This window comes from Pteronotus mesoamericanus, unplaced genomic scaffold (genome assembly GCF_021234165.1).
Source record: "Pteronotus mesoamericanus isolate MK-2021 breed Mesoamerican mustached bat unplaced genomic scaffold, CSHL_Meso_final scaffold_36, whole genome shotgun sequence".
In the NCBI taxonomy this organism is placed as follows: Eukaryota; Metazoa; Chordata; class Mammalia; order Chiroptera; family Mormoopidae; genus Pteronotus; species Pteronotus mesoamericanus.
The window spans coordinates 1,029,379-1,051,760 of NW_026555313.1; the positions used below are offsets into that span (position 1 = coordinate 1,029,379).

Consider the following 22,382-nt stretch of genomic DNA (forward strand, 5'->3'; position numbering starts at 1 on the left):
AACAATAAAATGGCAGTAAATACCTATCTATCAACAATTGAATCTAAAAAACAAACAAGCATAACAGAAACAGAATTATTAAATAAATACACAAATAAATAAATGTTATATAGATTAAATAATGCCTGAAAGGTTTAAGCTTTTATTGAATCTGTGCTATTTTAATAACATTTACTATGTGGTGTTCAATAGTTGTAATTGAAAAGTTCTCTCTTATTTCAAAATCTCTTAAAGTATTAGATAAAAATGTGTTTTTAAGACTATAGCTGTTAGGAAGCCTAGTTTTAAGTATGGAATAAATTCCTCCAAACTCAATCTAAGCAAATGACCCAAATAATACATTTTTATAAAATTCCAAAGATTTCTCCAAAGAAATGCAGATGCTAGTGCAATGTACTTTTAGAACTAATCTGTAAAGTGGCAGAGTGAGAACAGCCCTCCTACACACTCTCCACCCACAAAAGAGGCATAGATATTTTTAAAAATCTATACCTGATGAAACAGGATTTCACTTTTTTAAAAATCACAAAGGTAGGATGAATTAAATATTTCTAACTTTATAAGTAACTGGCTTGCTTTGAATAACATTTTATCCAGGATAGAGTATGGACTACAAAGTTGGAAGTTCCTCCCAACTGGATCTTAAATATATCCAAAGATGTGCCAACATAAAAAGGAAAGCAATAGCATCAGGTATACCACGTACAACATACAGAAGAACTAAATAAAAGGAACGTGGGAGCAGAATCATTTTTACATATCCACATGGAAAATACTGAATGTGGTATGTCAGGGTTCCAACAATAACCAAAAGTAGGAAAAAAAGGCACCTGAATGAGGAAATGAATGAAAAGTATCTCCAGAGACAACAAAAAGACTTTCTTTCTTCTCCTTCTCAAAACGAGTGGTCATTTCTTCCTGAGATGTGTCTTCATCTTCCCTTTCTTCTTGAAGCCTTTTCATTCTTTCCATTAAGGCCTCCAGCTCACTTAGAGAATCTACAATCTGGAGTCAGGTAAGATAGTGTTGATGTTATTAATATTAAAAATTATTCCTGTAAACATGTCTATCTCTCAATGTCACCTTGTTATGTACAGTGGCTTGAGCACTGTTATTAAGTTTCTGACTAACTCCAAAGAATATCGCATGACAGATTCAAATATTTTCAAAAGTATGATGTTTTTGCTTCAGTTATACATATACAAAGTATGTAAGTATAGATATATTCACTCTAGCATTCTAGCATTTAGTATATATTACATTATATTATGGTTTATTTTTAAAAATGAAGCAACTTCAAATTTTTAAGATTTTGCTGTTGTAAGATATATTCTCTATTGGTTGTTTCAGAGTCTTACAGACCAAAGATATATTGTATTGTTTTAGTCATTATAGTTTGTAACAGTTTCAATCTGCTGTAAAAGCCTCTTTAAGAGAATTCATAACTTCAGGTACAGGTTAAATTTTTACAGTAACAAAAATTATGCTAAAATATTTCAAGTATATATATGCTGTTTAATCAAAGCATAATTATCTCTAGATATTTTTAATGTTAGGAAGTTTACAGGCAAAACATTAAAGAGAGTTAAGAAAACTGACCCCAAAGTTATTGCCTGTAAGAGATGCATTCTCTATGTTGTTGTCATTAGCGAGGTCACAAACGCAGAAATTGTTGACTGATATTAGCCTGAATCCATTGGAGATCTCTGGATCTCTTTCTGGATTGATGCCACTACCAAAAACAAAGCTTGCCAAAGCATGAAAATGTGCCAGTAGGACCACAGCATGTACCAGTTCAGGCAAAGACCAATTATTTTCTCCAGTTTTGACAAGTTTCTGAAACGAAAAAGCAAATCGGAGTAAAAAGTTAAAATCAAAGAATGCTATAAAGCAATTTTAGAAAAAATGGAGAATCTACCAAATTTTATTTGTGTTCATTTATAGTAATAAAACTTAAAACTTTTTTTAAAAATGTTTCAGGAGACTTGGGGTGGTGAACACACAATACAGTGGACAGATGATGTATTGTACAATTGTGCACCTGAAACTGTAAGTATTGTTAACCAGCGAAAAACCAATAAATTCAATGAAAAGGAAAAAATATTACATATATTAAAGGTATGGCTTTGGTCAAACAATATTATATTACAACTATCAAACCTAACAATGTAATTTTATTGCAGCTTTTTCTAAATTCATATACTATATATATGTAATAGAACTTCTGCTTCCAAAGCACTTTTGCATATTACGTTATTTTAATAAGATATTTCAGAGAATCCAAGAACATTACATGTAGAACAGGCTTTAAAGATTACATGGCACAACCACTCATTTTAAAGTTTTAGGGTAGAGACTCTACCTTGAAAAAAGTCACATAAAAATCCAATTCAGTAAGTCAATATTGTTAACTTTTAATACCTTTTAAATACCTTTTCTGATAGTGACAGATCCTACGGCAGATGATAAAAAGTGTAGAATACTATCTCACATGTGAATAAAAACTAAAAATTTCAAAGCACTTTTTATATGCTACTGGACTTGAAATGCCAGCGGAATGATGGAATCACAAGTGAAGCCATTAAAAACAGCAGTCTTTTATTTTTCCCAAGAGCCAAATCCATCTATTAACCCATCAAGGATTCTTTCCCATTAGCGTTTGTTCTCTTCTCTCTCTGTCCGTCCATCTCTTTCTGAGAGAGAGAGAGAGAGAGAGTGTGTGTGTGTGTGTGTGTCCTGCTACTCCCTACAAATCTAAGTGTGTGTGTGTGTGTCCTGCTACTCCCTACAAATCTAAACTTTTCATTTGGGTCACTTCATGGCTAAAAACTAAAGCCAAAAACTCTTTTTATTTTACTCTCCATCATTTAATTATGTGCGTCTACACACACACAATTTATTACCAAAAGTTCAGAGAAAAGGAAAAAAAATCAATCATATTCTACCACCTTAATACAACTTTTACACATCTTCCTTTATTTTTATAAGATAATTATATAATCAGAGTATACACCTATTTTTCTGCTTTTCAAACTTCATTTTTTTACATGCCTATCTCTCAAAGGTTACAGTTTGATATTAATATTTAAGCATGGGCTATATTGTCCACGAATGGGTGCACAGAACTACTTCTCCATTACTTTACTGTCAGACACACAAATTGCTTCTGAATTATTTTTGTTTACTTGCTACCATAAATAGCATCTTCATGCTATAGCTTTGCTCAAATTTTAGACATAATTCCTGAAAGGATTTTTAGGGAAAAGGGTATTAATATTTTTATGACTTGATAATATTGCTAAAGAGCTTTCTAAAAGGACTGGTAAGATTTGCAATGCTTTTGCCAGTCTTTCCAGGATTATCATTAAAACTAAAAGCACAGCCAGTATACAGCATTTCAAATTTCTCACCTCATATTTATTTATTTCTTATAATCTGATTTCTTTAAAAAAAAAAACTCCTGAAGCTACACATGACTAGTTCTTTTAGTATTATCCTATGTGATCTCTGCAGAATTTACGTTTTCCTCACTTCCTTCTTGAAATCAATTTCCCCTGACTTCAGCAATTTCACTATTTTTTTAACCCTTTCTACCCTGAGATGGATTTTTCTTCTCTCCTGACTTGCTTCCACAATGTTGGCTTGCTCTACTCTATCCATGATCTTCTTTCCTTGTACAATTTCTCCCTGGATGGATCATTCATGCCTTCAACCTGACCTTTGCTTATCTGTAAGTAACCATCCAATTTTATTTCTACTCTATCCTTCATTCTGAACTACAGCCTTGTAGTTTCTCCAGTAACTGGACATCACTGTATGGATGTCAGAGTCTCCTGTTCTCAGGCCTGTGTATGAAGGCCCATGGCATTACCTTCTGCACAGTCAGGAAGGTATAGAACCCTTAAAGTAGTTCTCTTGTCCACTCCTTTTCTCTATCCTCATATTCTGCCAGTTACCAAGCCCTGCTTATTCTTATGCAGAATGATTACATACAGACTGTCTGATCCCTCCTCTTCATCACCCCATGGTTAAAAAAAAAAATCACCTTTCAGGTGGATTACTGCAACTGTTTTATGACTGGCTTCTCTGCTTCTAGTCTGTATCATATTTATCTTCTGCATCAACAAATATGCTCATATACGACTCAGCTCCAAACCTTTAATGATTCTTGATTCTTTATCATAGTGGATCTCTAAGCTCTTCTGAGCACATGTATTCCTGACAGCAACATTTGGGGGCCCATCTCCTGAGAGTATATACATTTATTTATAATTAATATATACTTATAAAATTTTATAGACTAGTTATATACATGTACTATAATACTAATATTATGAAACAAAAAATATAAAAGAATGACATAAGAATACACATACACCTTTTCTAACATTTTGAAGGACTGCCTTGTGCACCCTGTGAGGTACCTCTAATATAACTTTGGAGACCATAACTTTGTGAGGGTGAAACACAAATACAGTACTCACTGGGTCATACAATATGATCCCAATTCTTTTCTGTCATATTATAATATTTCATACTCTACCCTCTGACTGAAATGTCTTCCTTTACTTGAAAACTCCCACTTACTCTTCACAACCTACCTCAAATGTTACCTCTTTTGTGAAACCTCCTAATCCCATTCTCTTTACTCATACATTCGTATGCTATCATGCTGTGATTACTGTCATTACCTCTCTGTCTCTCATCCTCTAGACTCCAGGCATTCCAAGGGCAGTGTCTATCTTTTCAGATCCACCAAAGTTTCTGACATAAAGTAATTAACTTGTGACACTAAAGTAATGAGTAACTCCTTTATCCAACTAACATATTACCAAACCAGAATATAAACATCAGGACAGCATTGTTCTTCACAGACCCCAAAGAGAGAATTAAAATCTGAGCACATGCAGACTGACGAAAGCTAAGTTTGGTTTAACGAAGCAAATAACTAACAAAAATAAGAGGGTTTAAAAAAAAAAAGATATCTCAATGCATTAGAAGAAGAGATTTTAAATACCTAAGGCTTGCATATAATAATTTAGATGGTAGCTCCTATTTATTAGTTACCAAGTATCATGCACAGTGTTAAGGATATTTATTATAAAACAGCCTCACCCTGTAGGCCTTTGATGAAAGCCCTTTTGAAGTGCCAAGTGCTTTAGTCTATTAACTGTATTTCTCACCTGAGCGCTACCTTCTAGAGGCATTTAAGCATCTGCAAAATCATTTTGTGAATATCTTAAAATTATGAAAATTTTAGAACCAGAAAAGAGCTTAGAACTCACTTAATCTAGGCCCCTTATTTTAGAGCAGGGGAACTACTGAGGTCCACAGAAGTTAATTTACTGAAGGTCACACATTTGTGAGGAACAGTGCAGAGACTACAACCCAGGTATCTTATCATGCTAGTGTATTCTCTTTGTTTACCCATTACTTGAAAATAGAAATCAATTTTTCTCATTGCCATTCATTGAAACACTTGTTCAAGTTAATTACTGATTACTTAAAGAGAAGAATTCATTCATACTTAAACACACTTTCTTAATTTTTCTGTATATATTAGCATACTATTTTATTTTTCAAGTTCCTAATATGTACGTTTTTAATGTTAAGTCTTAAGCAAAATACTTAACTGAAAAATTAATTCTCAGTTAGAGTCATTAGTAAATATCGTTTTTATTTCAAAGAACACCCAGTACCTGAATGTGCTCTTTCGTGATCAGCCAGGGTCGGTGTGCTAGCAGCTTATTTATTTCATTAAGATTTTTCAGTCTTTGTGGTACATATTCCAAACCATTCAACCACTCAGCAATACCTCCTGTCTTCAGGAATTCATCCACATGCATGTTTATTAAGTAAGAACACTGATGTCTAGCTGCAGCCTAAAACAAAGAGTTAGTTGATAAGACAATCATGGTAGACTCATACTCTACTATTGCTAAACAAAAATATAGATGGAATTCATAATTTTTATAGCCAAGAATTCTTTTCTTATTGAATCCTCCTCCTTCTAAAACTCCTGTCACAATGATGCCATAGATTCTTGAATCCCTACATGAAGCTGACACTTGTATAAGCACATAAAGTGTCACGTGAAGCCAATTACTTCCTGGAAGTTGGTACCAATCAACTTAGAAGCCACTTTCTTGTTTTGTTAAGAAAATGTGTGTCTGTTTCATTACGGTAAATTGTATCAACTGTACTCTATTTAAAACAATAAAATCTCATTAGCTGCTATTCTACCAATTCAGAATGCATGTTGATTTGGGTAATTCTCTTACTCCCTTTGGTATAACTGTGACCTCTGTCTTATCTACGCACATCGCTCTACGGAGAAGAAACGGAAGATCACTGACTCTTTCCTTCCTACGTGGTCAAAATCAGCCTTGATACTGACAATTTGGTAAATCCATATAAAGCAAACTTTTCACCGCTCCTTTCCTCAGGGCTTCTTCTCAGTAAAATAGCATTGTTTTATTCTTTCTATTTTCTGTATTTTGTTTCTTAGTTTATGACCGTTCTAGGTCAGCTTTCAGCCTTACTTGCATCAAAACCTTAAGCTAAAATTATTTCCTTAGTCAAGTTCATCATTCAATAAAACAGAATGCTGCCTTTTCTGTGTTTGTTTAAACCTTTAGTGAGCGCATAAACAAGATAATCAAATGAAACTTGGTAAAATGAATCGGGTAACTCCTGGCTAACTCTGCCAACTCTGTCAGCCCCGCTGGTAGATCTTGAAATATACAACACTTGCATCATGTTCTCATTCCTCTTCTTCTCCAGTAATAGTTCAACTGTAGCACTGTTCCTTTCTACCCTTCTCACTCCTGCTGCCTATCATCCCAATTTACAATTCTCTCTCCCCTTCCCAAACATTAACTAGTTAATTAGTACCAAGTACTATACTTAAAAGTATTACAATTCATTTAAAAATTATTCTCTTATCCAGAGTCTCCACTGGTGCTGACTTTCCTCTTAGCCAAAACAGTAATTATTTTTATGTATAAAATACTAAATCTAGTGTCACAAACTCTTTTATATTAATAATAAAAGCAAGGCATCAAAAGCAAAAACAAAAGTTACAGGATATTACTTTGGCCTCCTATACACATCTTTAATCACAAGAGATTAAATATGGACAATGATTTTAGTAAAAATTAAATGAGAAATTTTCTGTACATTAAGTGGCTTAAAGCATTCATGATGTACCCAAATGATATGGTATCCAAAAGGCCAGAGGCTTCTTCAATTTTTAGGTCCTTAAAATTATAATTAGTTCTACACACCCACAAACACAATACAAGAAAGAAGAAGGAATAATAAGTGAGCACAGAGTCACCATTATTGCGATGTAGTGCCTATGTGACAGAGGAAGGGGGCCATCCATGCGCAGCATGTAGAACTGGCTCCGCAGGAAAGATTCTAGGTACTGAGTGTGCAGACTCATGACCTGGGTGATGTTATCCAGACGACCAGATGTAGAGTATTCTTCCACAAGAAAGTTAGTACGTTCATCCACTGTGTTTGCTTGGAAAACCTTACAACCAAGAAACCCAAAACAAGATAATTATTGAGAAGTAAACATATCCTTGGTGTACATAAATTATGCCACTTTTGAAGCAAATGAATGTTCTTTTGATATTAACAGACACTGGAATTACACAGTTGCTCATATGGGAAACAGAAGTAAAAAAGAAAGCACCACTCATTTTTGGCTCTGGTACCACAATTTATTAAACAACAAATGTCAAATTATCAAATATTATATACACAGCTATGAAATTGGAGGGGAAAAGCTTCCATCTGCTTTGCCAGGAACATAAGGCAAATTTTTCAGGGCCCACTTGCATGGCCATTGTCAAACCAATTTGTGGTGAGGCAAAAGCAGTGGAATTCGATTACATACATTTGTTATTTTATCTCAACAGCCTATGAAGATGTTTAATCACATTATCTTTAAACAAATATCTTCAGCCTCATCCTTTGCTTGTTTTTGTTCTTCAACATTAAAAAGAGGCCTTCTGAAGTCTTTTTAGGGACAAAAGAAAATATGATAGTTTGTAGGAAAGTGTTAATTAAAAATCAATTAGCACTAGAATTCTTGTCATTTCTATTTTGAGCCTTTCATGTAAATTACAAAAACAAAGTAAAGTTATTAAAATGGACATCCTCCTTTCTAGGGAATCAACAGAGCTTACTCAAAAATAGGTTGTTTATATACAGTTTCATACACAATGACAGCTTGGGCATCACACCAAGAACTGGCTTGAAAGGTGTAAAGGGTTTATTAGCACCTTGTAGAAGGACCCAGCTCTGTGGGAATGAATGACATGAGATACATATTCCTAGTATTGGTTCATTATTTATTGACATTTTAGAGTTCTAGACTTAAGAATGTGTTCCTTATATTAAATTCAAGATTAAATTCTAGCTCATGCACAGCCTGATTTAGAATCCAGATCTCCTAAACGTCAAACAAAATGGTCTTTCCAAGGATCTACACCATTAGTAAGAAACTCTGTTAACTCTGCAGGCTGGCTCCACAGTCTCTTCTCAAAATAAGTTACACAAAAGGTACTACTGACTGTGAAAAATTTAATCCCAAAGAAAATAACAATATTTGAAATGTGTAAATTGTGAGGAAATGTTAATTACAGTGGTGTAAAAAGACAGTTCACTTTAGCTCACTATAAAGCCAGATATGTTTATTTACACATTTTCCCCATTTTGTCAACTAGAGGGACCAAGATTGTTAAAAATATACTAGGATCTAGATGAACTACATATAATTAGGAGTAAGATATTTGTTGTTTTTGTTTTGTTTTCCCCAGAAGTTTCTTCTCACTGATGCCTAACATACATTAATAAATGATTCATATGATGCAACAGATCCTGAAAACAGTGGTGGCTTATGCAAATCATATTATCTTCAAATATATACTGTGAAAATGATAGTATCAGGAAGTCTTTATACACACAGACACACACACACACACACACATACATGTAAGTCTTTATACATACATAAAGGTTCTGGCAGAAGTAACGCCTGTTTGAGTGCAGTTGGTAGAGTAATAACATGCGTGTAATAATTTATAGTTTTAATTTGAACATTTCACCTAAAATGTCATATGGTGTGCTTTAGTGTGATATTGTTATATTACAGCATTACAGAATTACATGCCTATGATTCTGTAATGAAAGATTTTATAATAAAAAAAGGGAGTACTATTTGTGCCAGACCCCACATATATATAGCAACCACTCTAAGTGCAGTCCCTGTGGTATATGAGTAAAATAGGAGCCTAACACATGGTCACCAACTACATCAGCTACAGTCACTGAGCTCCAAAACATTACTGTTAACTTTCATTGAATGTTTTCATTTAAATTGCAAGGTCATGAAAAAAGTGAAATTAAGGTAAAGGAACTGCTGACTTTGGCAATGGCCTGTCATGTCTTATTTGAATGCTACTCATCCCTTCTAAGACAATGTCTGGCACATAATAGATATTCTATAAATATCTGTTGACTAATTTCAGAACAATATGGGGATAATGTTGGTGCCTTAAGATAAATGCTATTTTGGCAATATACTGTGAAATCAGTAAATATTACAGCATTCCATACGAGTTACTATCCCCTCGAAGCAGAGAAAAATTAGTTAATTAGTGGTTCCCAAACTTTTCTTAGCCCATGTATATCTGGAGAGGCATCTAGAAATCTAGAAGGTCCTGCACTTTGCTATACATAGAGATGTATACCCACATGACAGGCACAAATCTTGTACTGATTTTAATTTCCTCTGTATCATTTTACAGCCTTTCTTGCATTCACCACCTGGACTCCTCACCCTCACCCAAGGTATAGACTGCATCAGAGATTCTATAACGTTCTGTGCAATGAAGACTTACAACCAACTGAAAAGAATAACTACTAGTCATGTAATAGCATGTTTTATTTAATAACAGGTTTAATATGGAAACTTAACAAGTTTGGTTAGGAAACTTTCATTTCAAAATATCTTTTCTTAACATTTAATAACCTATAATCACCATGAAACAGTGGCCATTTTAAACCTAACAGCTTCAGGTTAATATTAAATTTTATTACTTTTAGGAACTTTGCTCAGAAAAGTTGTATTTGAAATCAAATATGCAAAAATTTATGATTCTTATCCTGTAGTACTACCTATTATTTTAGGAAGATTATTATACACACAATCTTTTTAGTGAAGTTGAAAAACTGTGGTTTTCTGACATAAATAAGAAACAAGAGCAAAACATATGTTTACTTCTATATTAAAAATATTCTTTGATACAATTATTATTTATCACTCTTCTATGTATTATAAGTCAGATAAACTTACTTCCTTCTCTGGAATAAAGGCACTTGGTCCTCTTGTCAAGGGTTGAGACACTCTGATTTTTTTATCCTGTTTTTAAAAGAAGAGTTGTATGTATTAATGATAACTTTCTAAGAAAAATTAAATTGGTGCAAATTTATTGATAAGCTACTAAAATAAATGGAATTATGTACAATCAGAATAAGTGTTAGGTCTCAGATAGATGAAAACCAATAGAACAATTGTATGAATAAGATAATGGGGCAAACTCCTACCACAGTGCTGGGTGTATAGTAGGCTTCCAAAATATCACTTCCTCAGTCATATTCTACAGCACCAAACATTTTTAGCCCATAGGTGACATGAATGAAAACTACCAACCTCCATAATAAAATCCTACCTAATACTATACTACTACATTGTTAGAACTCCAACTGAAAACTAAAGGTTATATTCAAACAATCAAATCACAGGCAACTTCCCAAAGCAATAACCTGACCTTTATTTTTTTAAAGGAATAATTATATTAAATATAAAGTTTTGAAACTTTAAGAAAAATGTAAAACTTGGAGAAGTAGAGGTTAATCTAACCTAAGAAATGGAAGAATGCAATAATGCTTATTGTTACACTTATTATTCTATGTAGCATTAACAACTGGTAGATTGCCAATGGTATGTTAATCTGTTAAATGTTATAATTTTTTTTGATAATTTTTTTAAATTGAAAAATATTTTGAGCACTGGCCAGGTAGCTAGGTTGGTTAGGGCGTCATCCCAATATGCTAAGGTTGAACGTTTGATCCCTGGTCAGGGCACATACAAGAAATCAACCAAAGAGTGCATCAATCAGTGGAACAACAAATCAATGTTTCTCCCCCCTCCTCTCGCTCTCTCACATCAATAAATTAAAAAAAATACTTTGGTGCCCCATTTAAGTTTGATTATATATATGCCACAAAATTCCAATCAGGAAGTAACTCCCTTGTCCAGAGGCACGTTGAGGAGCAGGAATAGTCAGAAAGAGGCTCTCAGGGTTTGAAGTCCTTCTCCGCAAGAAGAGATAGAACTAGCCACTTAAATTTCTATAATAAAAGTAACAGTTTAAAGTTCTGTAAAAGCTCTCTAAAACCATAACATACAAATAGGGACTATGCTATGGTTTATAAAGATTCGAAACAATGAGTGGGAATTAAAGAGCATGGGAACACATGTCTCCTGGAAAAAAGGGTATTAAGTTTTAGGTGCCACCAAGCCCCCCTCAGGAAGCTTTTAAACTGAGGAAGTAGCTCCAGGTGGTTCCTTACCTGAGGATGGCAGTATCTCTTTCATATGACTTAGTCTCTTGGCCACAGCTGACTAGACCAGTGATTTTCAACCTTTTTCATCTAATGGTACACATTAATTACTAAAATCCTGTGGTGCGCGTGCGCGCACACACACACACACACACACACACGCATGCGCGCTTTTTTTTGCTGATCTGACCTCCAAAAAAAGGATAATTTTAATTCATTTACACTGATGACTACTGTCATTGGCTGTTGTCATTTTATTTGACAATCTATAAGAAAAGATGTCTGTGCCCCTGACTCATAGATATTTCATGTTTGAAAAACTTTTGTGGCACACCAGTTGAAAATCGCTGATCAAGACCAATAAATATAGAAGATGATATGCACTTCGTGGGTGCCCTGATGAAAACTAAAGTTCTGCTAAAGTAGATTTGAGGGCAATTAGCTGGACCAGTAAGATTCAGGAATACTAGAATTAACACAAGAGTACTAGAGTTGTGTGAAGGTAAAGTAACCTGATGGAGAGAAAATAGCACTTAGAAGTGGAAGCAAAGAGAAAATAATGAAGAACCAGACTAAGTATCAACAGATGCCTGCTTCTAAGAGGAAAACCACTGGAGTTTCTATGGATTCACTAAAGTAAAGCCTAATCATGGCTCCCTTCTCTCCCTCCTTCCTATCCTCATCCTTCTTTTTCCTCTGCACAAAGTAACTGAGACTTTTTGTTCCTTACAAAGAGCCTACCTAACAAACACAAAATAGTTGCTTAAATCCCTCACTTTATTAGGAAGCAGTCACAAAACAAACTGGCAAAAGTAGGCAGGCAGGCATTCCACGTTTTTTTTGAGAGCCTAATCAGATTGCTAAATGAGCTTGGCACAAAAATCACCATTTATTTTCAGGGTTTTATGGAAATAAATATATTAAATAATGATAATCTTTAAACTGCTAAATTTTCAGAAAGGACTAAGCATCTAGGTTATATTTATAAAGTGATAACAAGTGTATATCAATTTACTGGTCAAGCACACTAGAGGACTCCAGGTAAAAATAAGTAATTTCAAATTTCTAATATTGGTATTTCTTGCCTACATCAACCATGAATCTAGATTTAACCAGAAAAATAACTTAAAAGAAAATTAACAGATTTCTTCCCTTTTGCTATTCTCTATAAGTTACAGAAAGTAAAATTTTAAATATCCTCTATAAAATATAGCCTAATGCACCACATCTGAAAAGCAACCCCTTTACAACTGATCATTTCAAATGAACAAAGCAGGGAAACTGAGGTCAAATTATAGGTTTGAAGAAAAAAATGCCAATATGAGGATAAATGGGATCTTTTAATTATATGTATAAAAATAGATAAAATCCATAGAAAATATAGGGAGAGAAAAATAAGAGTGCACAAAGGGAATCTGGAGATGCAGAATGGTTTATTACTAAGATTATTTGTTTATAAAAATCATCACTTGATATATTTATCAACTGAATTTACTTTTACATGGCTGAAACTGTTATGTTCCTTACCAAAATATTTTCTGGAATAAGAGATGTTTAAATTTGAAATATATTTTCATTACAAAATGAATTGCACATCACTGTACTTAAAAGAAAGTAACATCTCTTAGTTTTAACCAACTGACACACAACTGAAACTCGATTTCATTTGTGTCAATGTTCATTTATTCAGCAAGCATTTATTGAACATTTACACTGTACTAGGCACATTGAGGACACAAAAGAGTCAGACTGGCAGAACTGCATACAACTCACTGTAAATAGCCTATGATGTACTCCAGAGTAGATGTATATACAAAGTGATGTGGGAAGATATCACTTTAGCCATTACAATTTACTTTGCTATTTCCCTACTGTTGAACATTAAAGTTGTGCCCATTTTTCGCTATGATAAATAATGCTGGCTAAATAAATAAGTTTGCATAAAGAGATTTGGGGGGTATATTTTGTGGTATTTAGGCTAGTTTCTTTAGGAAGATTCCCAGATGTGATTTTACTGGGGTTTAGGTTATAAATATCTTTAAAGTTTTTGTTGACAATATGCTAACAAAATGTTTTACCAATTTTGTTTCCATCAGCTGAGCAAATGTCCATTTAACCTATGAATCCCAAAAGTGAAAAACAGCATCCAAAAAGGTGTGTGAAACTTTTTATTATAAACTGAGTAGAGGTAAAATTTCTTAAGTGGATCTATGGATGAGATCTGTTTTCAATAATACAGTTCTGGGAGTGATGTAACCCCTGGGCTTTACACATACAGAAAACACACACACATACACAGAAACACACACACACAGCTGGGAAGTTACTGCAATAACAGAAAAGATGATGCAGCCTAACTTAAGAGCTGTTTAGACACTGAAGAGAAGGAAAAACCAACTTCATTTTAAAGTTTCATCATCATGTATCCTTCCTCAGGTGCACCACTACTGAAATGACCAGCCACCTTTTCTGGGGAGGACTCCACTATTGTCTTCAGTTGGCCACTGTAAGTAGTCACACGAAGATTAAAAGCAAAATTTTAAAGATGATCAAAGCAGCTCATAAATTCTGCTGTAAACTTATTTTACTGAAAGTTTTCCTCCACCTACTTTCTATCTCTGTATGTATTTAAAGTTGATAAGATCAAATACAAAAGAAATAGGATTGCATCATTTCCAAAAGATTCATTTTAAAACCATAAGCTGAAGTTCTGGTCTCCTATAATACCTTGTGATACCTTTCCTCAGCTTTTATTTCAAATTCAAATGCTTAGGACTGAATTCCTATTTCATTCAGCAACACGTGACTAAATTTAAATGAATTAAAATTAAATAAAGTTAAAAATGCAGTTTTTCAATCATGCTAATCACAATTCAAGTACTCAACAGCCACACACGGCTATGGCTACTGTACAGGAGAGTGCAGACGTTTCCATCTGCCACTGCAGGAGGTTCTACCAGATAGTGTTGCCCTAGACTCATTTGATTTTTTTTAAAAAATCATGTTTCAAACATTTTAATGCCTTTCTAAAATGTTAAATGACTGCTCTGCTGAGTTATTACTTTGATGGTTACTCCTACTCAATTCCATAACCAAGCATTTTAATGTAATTGCAAAAATTCTCTTAACCAAATTAAGAGTGAATTCAGATAGGGTCAATGCAGGAAAAGAAAAATCAGTTCCAAAGAATCTTTGTCTCAATTTCTGCTCACATTACAGTCTCCAGAAAAATATCAAAGAATTTTTTCTCCCCTCCCCTTTAAAAATTATGGTAAAAAACACGTAACATGAGATCTACAATCTTAACAATATAGTATACAATACAGTATTATGAACTGTAAGCATGATGTTGCACAGCAGATGTTTAAGACTTTCATTTTCTTAACTGCAGCCTTATACCACTGAACAACAACTTCTCATTTCCCTCACCCTCAACAACCACTACTTTCTGCTTTTTCTGTAAGCACACTCTTCAGATCCCAGCTGAGATGCTCCCTCTGTAATCACAAGCTTTCTTCATTTCCCTGTACAATTCAGATCAGCCTCTTTCTGTGTAAGTCTCCCTTTGCTAGGCTTGCGTAACCCTGAACCACCCAATATACTTCTCTCAAGTGAGTGTTTCTTCCATGGTTTACATTTTCGTGATGCAAACAAAATTCTACCAACAGTCACTACTGGGGAAGAGGAGAGGGAGCAAAGTAGAAAAAAAACAGGGCATGTGATGTGAAAATGCACAAACCATACAACTGACTCCTGCATCTTTAACATCCATCTAGCAGTAGCTCTTCTTAGTCCTTCAGAGAGGCTTTGGGCATTCTGAACTGCTCATGATCCCATCATTTGTAGTATTAGCACCTTCAAATCAACATGTTCCAAACTATCTGCTACCCTAAACTAGCCGCTTCTGCTGACTTTCTTCTACAAGTTTCTTCTACAAATCACTACACACACCAGTAGCCTTGGCTCTGATTTACAGTTATCTTTAACTCTTTATCCTAGGAGTCTGCATTCTAAGAATTGTCAAATCCTATCATTGCTTTTATCTACGATCTCTGTTATCCTATCAACAGACCCTTCAACCGTAAGAATTTCTCTCAGCCTGAGAATTATTTTCCCCTCACAACTGAGAACAATATCAATTTTAGGTCTTGGCTTTCTCTCGTTAGGAGGCTTCGAGAACACATGAAAATGTAAAAAATGCAAAGCATAATACAAAATAAAGTCTTATTTTTATTTTTCTTCTGCCAATTTTCCTTAAAGTAAAACAAAACACCTCAAAGTAGAATAGCTATAGTTTTTCAACAGATGCTGCTGTAATAATTCAAGGTTTGTTCTATAAGTTAAAATAACCTGCAGCCACACTGATTTCTAAGAACAACATTCCCATATTTTCCTCTCTTTATATGTAAATAAAGGTTATATCTTACTCTGGAGAACAAAATGACTTTGATCACACTAGTAGTGAATCTTGTACAATGGCAAAGCCTTAGGTCTTGTTTTGTTTCTATGACAATCCAAAACCAACAAACAAGCCCTTGAGATTTTTCAGCTTACATAGTCCATTACGGTAGCCAATAATCACAGGCAGCTATTTAAATCTAAGTTGATTAATATTAAAAGTTAAAAATTTAGTGCCCCAATGGCACCAGTCATATTTCAAGTGTGTGATAGCCACATGTGGTTAGTGGGTATGGTGATGGACAATGCAAATCTAGGGTTTTTCTATCATCGTCAAAGATTCTATGATAAAGCATTGCTCCATAGCATTTATTAGTCCTGATTCCAGCTACCGGATAATGATGCAAAGATACAAAATGGTTAAAAATTCAGGAGTGAACATAAGCATAATATACATGTACTAAGGTAACTTCACAAGTATAAAAATAGATTTTGATGTTAAAACTGAAAAATCAAAAAACAAGTAAATTAACAACAATGGCAAGTTGTAGATGACACCATTCTTCAGTTTTAATTTGCTGACAATGTTCAAATCAGTAAGAAAATATTCTCTAAAACATTGACTTTAGTGTTAAAAATTAAAAAGGGGGTATGAAAAATGTTTTTAATTTTAAATAGTGAATATAATCTTCATTTATTTTTTAAATGTATTTATGTTTTCATATACATTTGTCTCTGCCTACCCCCCATAATTTTCATTTATTTTTAAATAGCTTAAAGAATAGTCACAGGATTTAAATTTTTTCCATAAAATCCCATAATTTCAATCAAGAAAAATAAGCTGTATAAAACAGAAACTGGTGGTACTTTTTATGTGTGAGTTCTATGTGTTCTAAGAGATTATTTTACAAGAGTTGTGATTTCGTGCTACCATAAGGAAAGTTTATTTTTTCAGATAAGAAGGTATGCTTGAAACACATCAGTTGAAATTATGCATATTAAATCATTATCTGCTGGAAACCAAAACACTGAACAAATAAAGAAAAATTATATTTAGAATATTGCTTATTTTGGCACTTAACAGCTAAGAAATTTACTATATCACTTTATATAAATTAATCCCAATATAAAAATAAGATACTTAGCAGTTAGATATTCTTAAAATTATGTCTTTAAATGTTATAAGCAAATTACTTGACCTGAAAAAGCTGAATGCCAAAAAGAATTAACAGCTGCATTTTAAACTACTAAATTCTTTCAAATAAATTACTTAATTTTCATTTCTCTTCTTCAGTTTATTTCATTTAAAAATGAAAAAAATTCATTTATTAAAATATAAAAGCTGCTTATGAACTTATGTCTAAAAGAACATTGACAGCAATATGTGTAATTAATTTTTCAGAGACACTTAGGTTTTTTTAAAAAAATATATTCAACATATTAAAAAAATTCTAGTCAAGCCAAAATTTGACCTAAGCATACTAATTCCACCATTTACAAAGATACCCTTAGAAAATAGTTTAATACCTTCAACATTCTATTCTAACACACTACAATGACAAAATATCTTAAATATGAAACACATGCCCCAAACTCTTGAAGCACGATGATAATTAAACCAATTGCAATTATAAATACAACTAGTAAATTTCAGTTGTTGGCTCTCCTTCTATTCTTTATATGTTCCATTTTGGCAGAAAACATTGTATTAGAGGCAGAGATGGACAGGTAGCCCTATGCTATGAAATAATGCTGATGCCATCTCTTTAATTCCTTGGCAGGCCATTTCAGGAATAATGACTGGGTTTATAAAAATTGATGACAGTACATATTTTTGAGGGAAAGGACAAATGGAAAGGAACATAGAGATAACAACTCTCTATTCCTAAATAAGAATGGATTTTAAATTAGATTAATTATAACATTGGATTGGCCATAAAGTTCTTTTAGTTTTTTCCATAAGATGGCTCTAGTAGTGCTTAGTTGCCTTTAACTTCATTTGAAATAATTCTGTTAGGCTGTATTGTGACAGTTGCCATATCAGCATGCATTTAAAAAAATCAAAATTGGTGAATTTTTGTGTAGCCATTTTAATACTGAAGATGGGAAGAAAATACACAACATTTTTGGCATATAATGCTTTATTATTTCAAGAAGGGTAAACCACAACTGAAGTGCAAAAAAGGATTTGTATGAAGTTATGACTGATCCATGTGTCAAAAGAGGTTTGCGAAGTTTTGCACTGGAGATTTCTTGCTGGATGATGTTCCATGGCAGACCAGCTGAAGTTGACAGCAATCAAATCAAGACATTATTTGAGAACAATCAACATTACACCATGCAGGAGATGGCAGGCATACTAAAAATATCCAAATCAATAAAGTTTTCGGTGAAAATGAAAAACGTGTCTTTCATTTTACAGAAAAAACAAAATGGACTTTTTGGCCAATCCAACGGATTGGTAATGTTAATGTTACAGTAAACCCAAATTTAAATGTCTGTCATTACCTGGAATATACATCATATTCTCAGCATTCCAAAATAGCCTAAAGACTGTTTCATAGATTTGTGAATTCTCTTGCTCAAGATTAAAATATGTACTTACCTTCATAGTATTATCATAACTAAATGAGGTGTTAAGGTCATTTGGTGAGAAAAGATCTAGAAGCAGAAAATGACAATAGCACCAAGGATGAGAATATTTCAGATCACAGCAATTCTCTCCTACTACTTGGAGTCAGAATGGCGCAAGGAACCACTTAGATCAGGAGCCCAGTCAAGCTCTTCACGATGTTAAGTCAAAATTCCCCTTCATAATTGGGCAATCCTGTCTCATCCTGAGCCTGGACTTCAGATGTTGATGTCTTTTAACTAAGGTATTAAAACCAAAGAAACCAAGTTCTTCTTGCAACAGCTCCACTGTGCTTAGTCACCTGAGGAAGGCTGCGAAGATCTTGTTACTACTCATAGGGTGAATTTCAGCCTTCTTCAACAACACATACTGATTAAAACTTTTAACTTGAAATCTCAAAACATTTCCACTAAAAGCACTGCATTTATCAACTGTATTTTAGCAATGTCTTTACCACCTCTTTCCACTACTAAGCTGTCAGCTCCAGGTGGACAAGTATAGTGCTTTGCTCATCTTTGAGCATTTCAACTTTAGTATGAGTTATGGTGTGAGGTAAAGTTTTGGTCCATTTTAAGTTTTACGTAATGGTTACTTAAATAATAGTATTTTAAATCTATTTCACTTTTCAAAAATGAGTTCCAAGAAATGAGATATCATGATTAAGTAATATTCATTAAAAAGCAAAAAACTTTCCCCTGCTATTTGGCAGAAACTGTTAGGTAAATTTTGTTTTACCAACTGTGGGTCTAAAGATAGACAAACATTACTGGGCACTCTGGAAATAGTAGCCATGAGAACTACTATTCTAGCAGAAATCAGCAGTAGCTATTTGCTGTAGTAGATGCAGTTAAGAATGCAAAGATGAAGATGCCTTAGTCCAGCACTGAGAGAATTAAAAATGTACATCCATATTGCAAAGAGTTAAATCTGCACTGCAGTACAGCTTGCGTTTCTAAATGAGCTTTCCCTTGGCTAGCAACAAAATCCCCCCTTTAAAAAAAATTACTGATTTTGAGAGAGAGAAAAAGAGAGAGGGAGTGAGAGGGGGAATGGGGAAGAGAGAAACATCAATTTGTTGTTCTGCTTATTTATGCATTATTGGTTGATTCTAGTATGTGCCCTGGCTGGGGATCAAAACCATATCCTTGGTGCACTGGGTCAACTCTTCAACCAACTGAGTTATTTGGCCAGGGCAACAACATCCCTTTTACTCATTAAAACACATGATGAACCTGTCCAAGGTGCAGACAAGTTTTTATATTTACATACCAATTATGGAATAGCAATATCTCGAAAAACGAAAGGACCAAAAATGTCCTGTACAACCACAGGATGACACAGACCTACAAAGGTGGAAATATTAAGAATATGGGGCTAGGACAGTCTCTAAACTACACCATTATCATACTACTAGCTAATCCTTTAAACTGGAAGTAAATCTAAACTCAAGTTCATGTCCAATGCTATCCAGAGGCAAGTAGCAAAGAACACCTTTCCCCCTGCCACATTCTATGTAATGCCACAGAGGAGCATAAATGAATCAAGTTAGATTCACCTATAACTGAAAATCAGTACTTCTAATATGGCAGGTCTGTTCTGTGTTCCTGAGGCTCTGCCTTCCCTCTTTATCTCCACTGATGCTCTACCCATCCTTCTTTTAGGATTTAACTCCCATACCAACTCTTTTGGTCTCTAATCATTCCCACAACTCCCAAGCTCTTCTATGAATTTAAACCTACTCTTCTTAAGATTCACAATTATGTCTTGTTTCTCTTTCTTACAACTACTAACATGTATCAGTATCTTATAACTTCTTTTGGACCATGAATAGACTCCTTAAGGATCAATTTCTAACACAACAGATGTAGCATTATAGCACAGCAACATGAAAAGGTACTAAATGTATTTGTTGAATTGAATTGAAGAGATAGGAGTCTGGTACAGACTCTTCTGTCTCTTTTTATTCAGCAGGACAAGAGCATCCTGTGACCTTGAGGCAGTTCTCTATTCTTACTGAGAAACACCAATAAATTAAACTAATAAATACAGTCCCGGACATCAATCCACTAACTTCCTTGTACTCCCTGGGTTCCCTACGTGGCAAACATTCACTTCTCCCATTTGTTTATCTTCTTCTGTTGTTAAAACAAATAATACCTGCAATTTCCTATAATTGTCCTATTTTCTTAGAAATCAGTATAATATTGCATACTGTGACACTAATCTTCAACAACAAAGATTCCTACATAGCTTTTCAGTGTTGAGAAGTATCTTTAGAAATGCAGAAGTACAAAATTTACTTGTTGAATATGCTATTACAATTTTGGGCTAAAGCCCAAGAAAATGAGGAAAAAAGTTTTAAGTTTTTATACCTAAGATAATGCAAGTCCATCATAACTACCTAAACTCAGTGTTTCTCTATTAACACACAGATAATATACTTTTTTTTTTTTAACCACAAGTTGTAAGATCTCTCCCAGGTCCCACAAAAGTATTAAGAAGAGTTTTATTTTTATATAAACAATTTTTTAAATTCTGTATTGTATAATAATAAAAACACTCCTTGACTTTTAGAAAGCTTTACCTATCAAAATTATGTTTCAATTAGATTAAAGAAATTAAAATTGGGAGTTTTAGAACATAAGACTCCCATTAGAGATAATTACAGTTATATAACATTCTAATATTATTCAGTATATGGTTACTAGCTACTAGTCTTTTAAAGAAACAAAAAAACATACTGTAACTGTAGTTCCCTTGGTATATGATGGGTAAGTAGAGTTTTAAATCAAACCTCTGTATTCTGTATGTACCCAGTAGGTATTAAAAGCAAAAGGCTTTGAGGTTATTCTAATGGAACACAATGACAAGATAGTTCAAAGTCTTTCAAAACACAATGACTAACAATATACAGCTCACTTGCTCAGATGAGGGGAATCAAGAGGGAAAAACATGAAATACAGTTGATTTCTACAGATTTACAAAATATAAGCATATTAGCCATCTGAAAACCAATACTTTATACATATACAGTAGTCAGAAATAAAAAGAACTCTTGATCTTACTTAAATTAAGAAAATACTTTTCATACAGCTTCCCAGGAACTGAGCAAATTAAAGTATGTTTGATTTTACAATGAATTATATTAAACTTCAGTTTTAATAAAATTTAAAAGAAAAACACAAGTTTTTGTTTCTAGTTTTGAAAAGATCAGTTGTGTTTTAACTTCTGCCTGGAATAGAAAACAGATCTGATCTGTACTGTGAACTGCCATTAACTTCATCTCCACTCTATTTTGTCAGCCCCAAGTCTATAAAGAGAAGACTACAAAACTGTGCTTTAAGGTAAACTTAAAATCTATTGTAATCAGAAATAAAACTATGAATTGTTATGCTCATTTATAATGGTACACAAACTTCTGGACATCAGGATCTCTATCTTTTTATTTTTATTTAAAATATTTAAAATTTTAAATTATAGTTGACATTCAATATTGTATTAGTTTCAAGTGTATATATAACACAATGATTAGACATTTACATAACTTATGAAGTGATCCCCCCAATAAGTCTAGTACCCACCTGGCACCATACTTAGTTTATTACAGTATTAACTATATTCCCTAAACTGTACTCAGGACACCTTTTTGTATTGTTAAAAATTGTTGACACCAAAAATTTTATGTAATACCTATCAATAATTACCATATTAT

At 33.5% G+C, this 22,382-nt stretch overlaps 1 protein-coding gene across 1 annotated transcript in view; it reads right to left on the reverse strand.

The window, feature by feature from the left end:
• The window catches only part of SESN3 (sestrin 3), a 69,305-nt gene that overhangs the window by 14,134 nt on the left and 32,789 nt on the right, over positions 1-22,382 (reverse strand). Inside the window, exons 2-6 of the mRNA XM_054592487.1 lie at positions 10,370-10,435; positions 7,340-7,537; positions 5,700-5,882; positions 1,600-1,836; positions 831-1,005 (exon numbers count right to left, since the gene is read on the reverse strand). Coding sequence (XP_054448462.1) covers positions 831-1,005; positions 1,600-1,836; positions 5,700-5,882; positions 7,340-7,537; positions 10,370-10,435 — 859 coding nt within the window. The remainder of the gene's footprint in view (positions 1-830; positions 1,006-1,599; positions 1,837-5,699; positions 5,883-7,339; positions 7,538-10,369; positions 10,436-22,382) is intronic.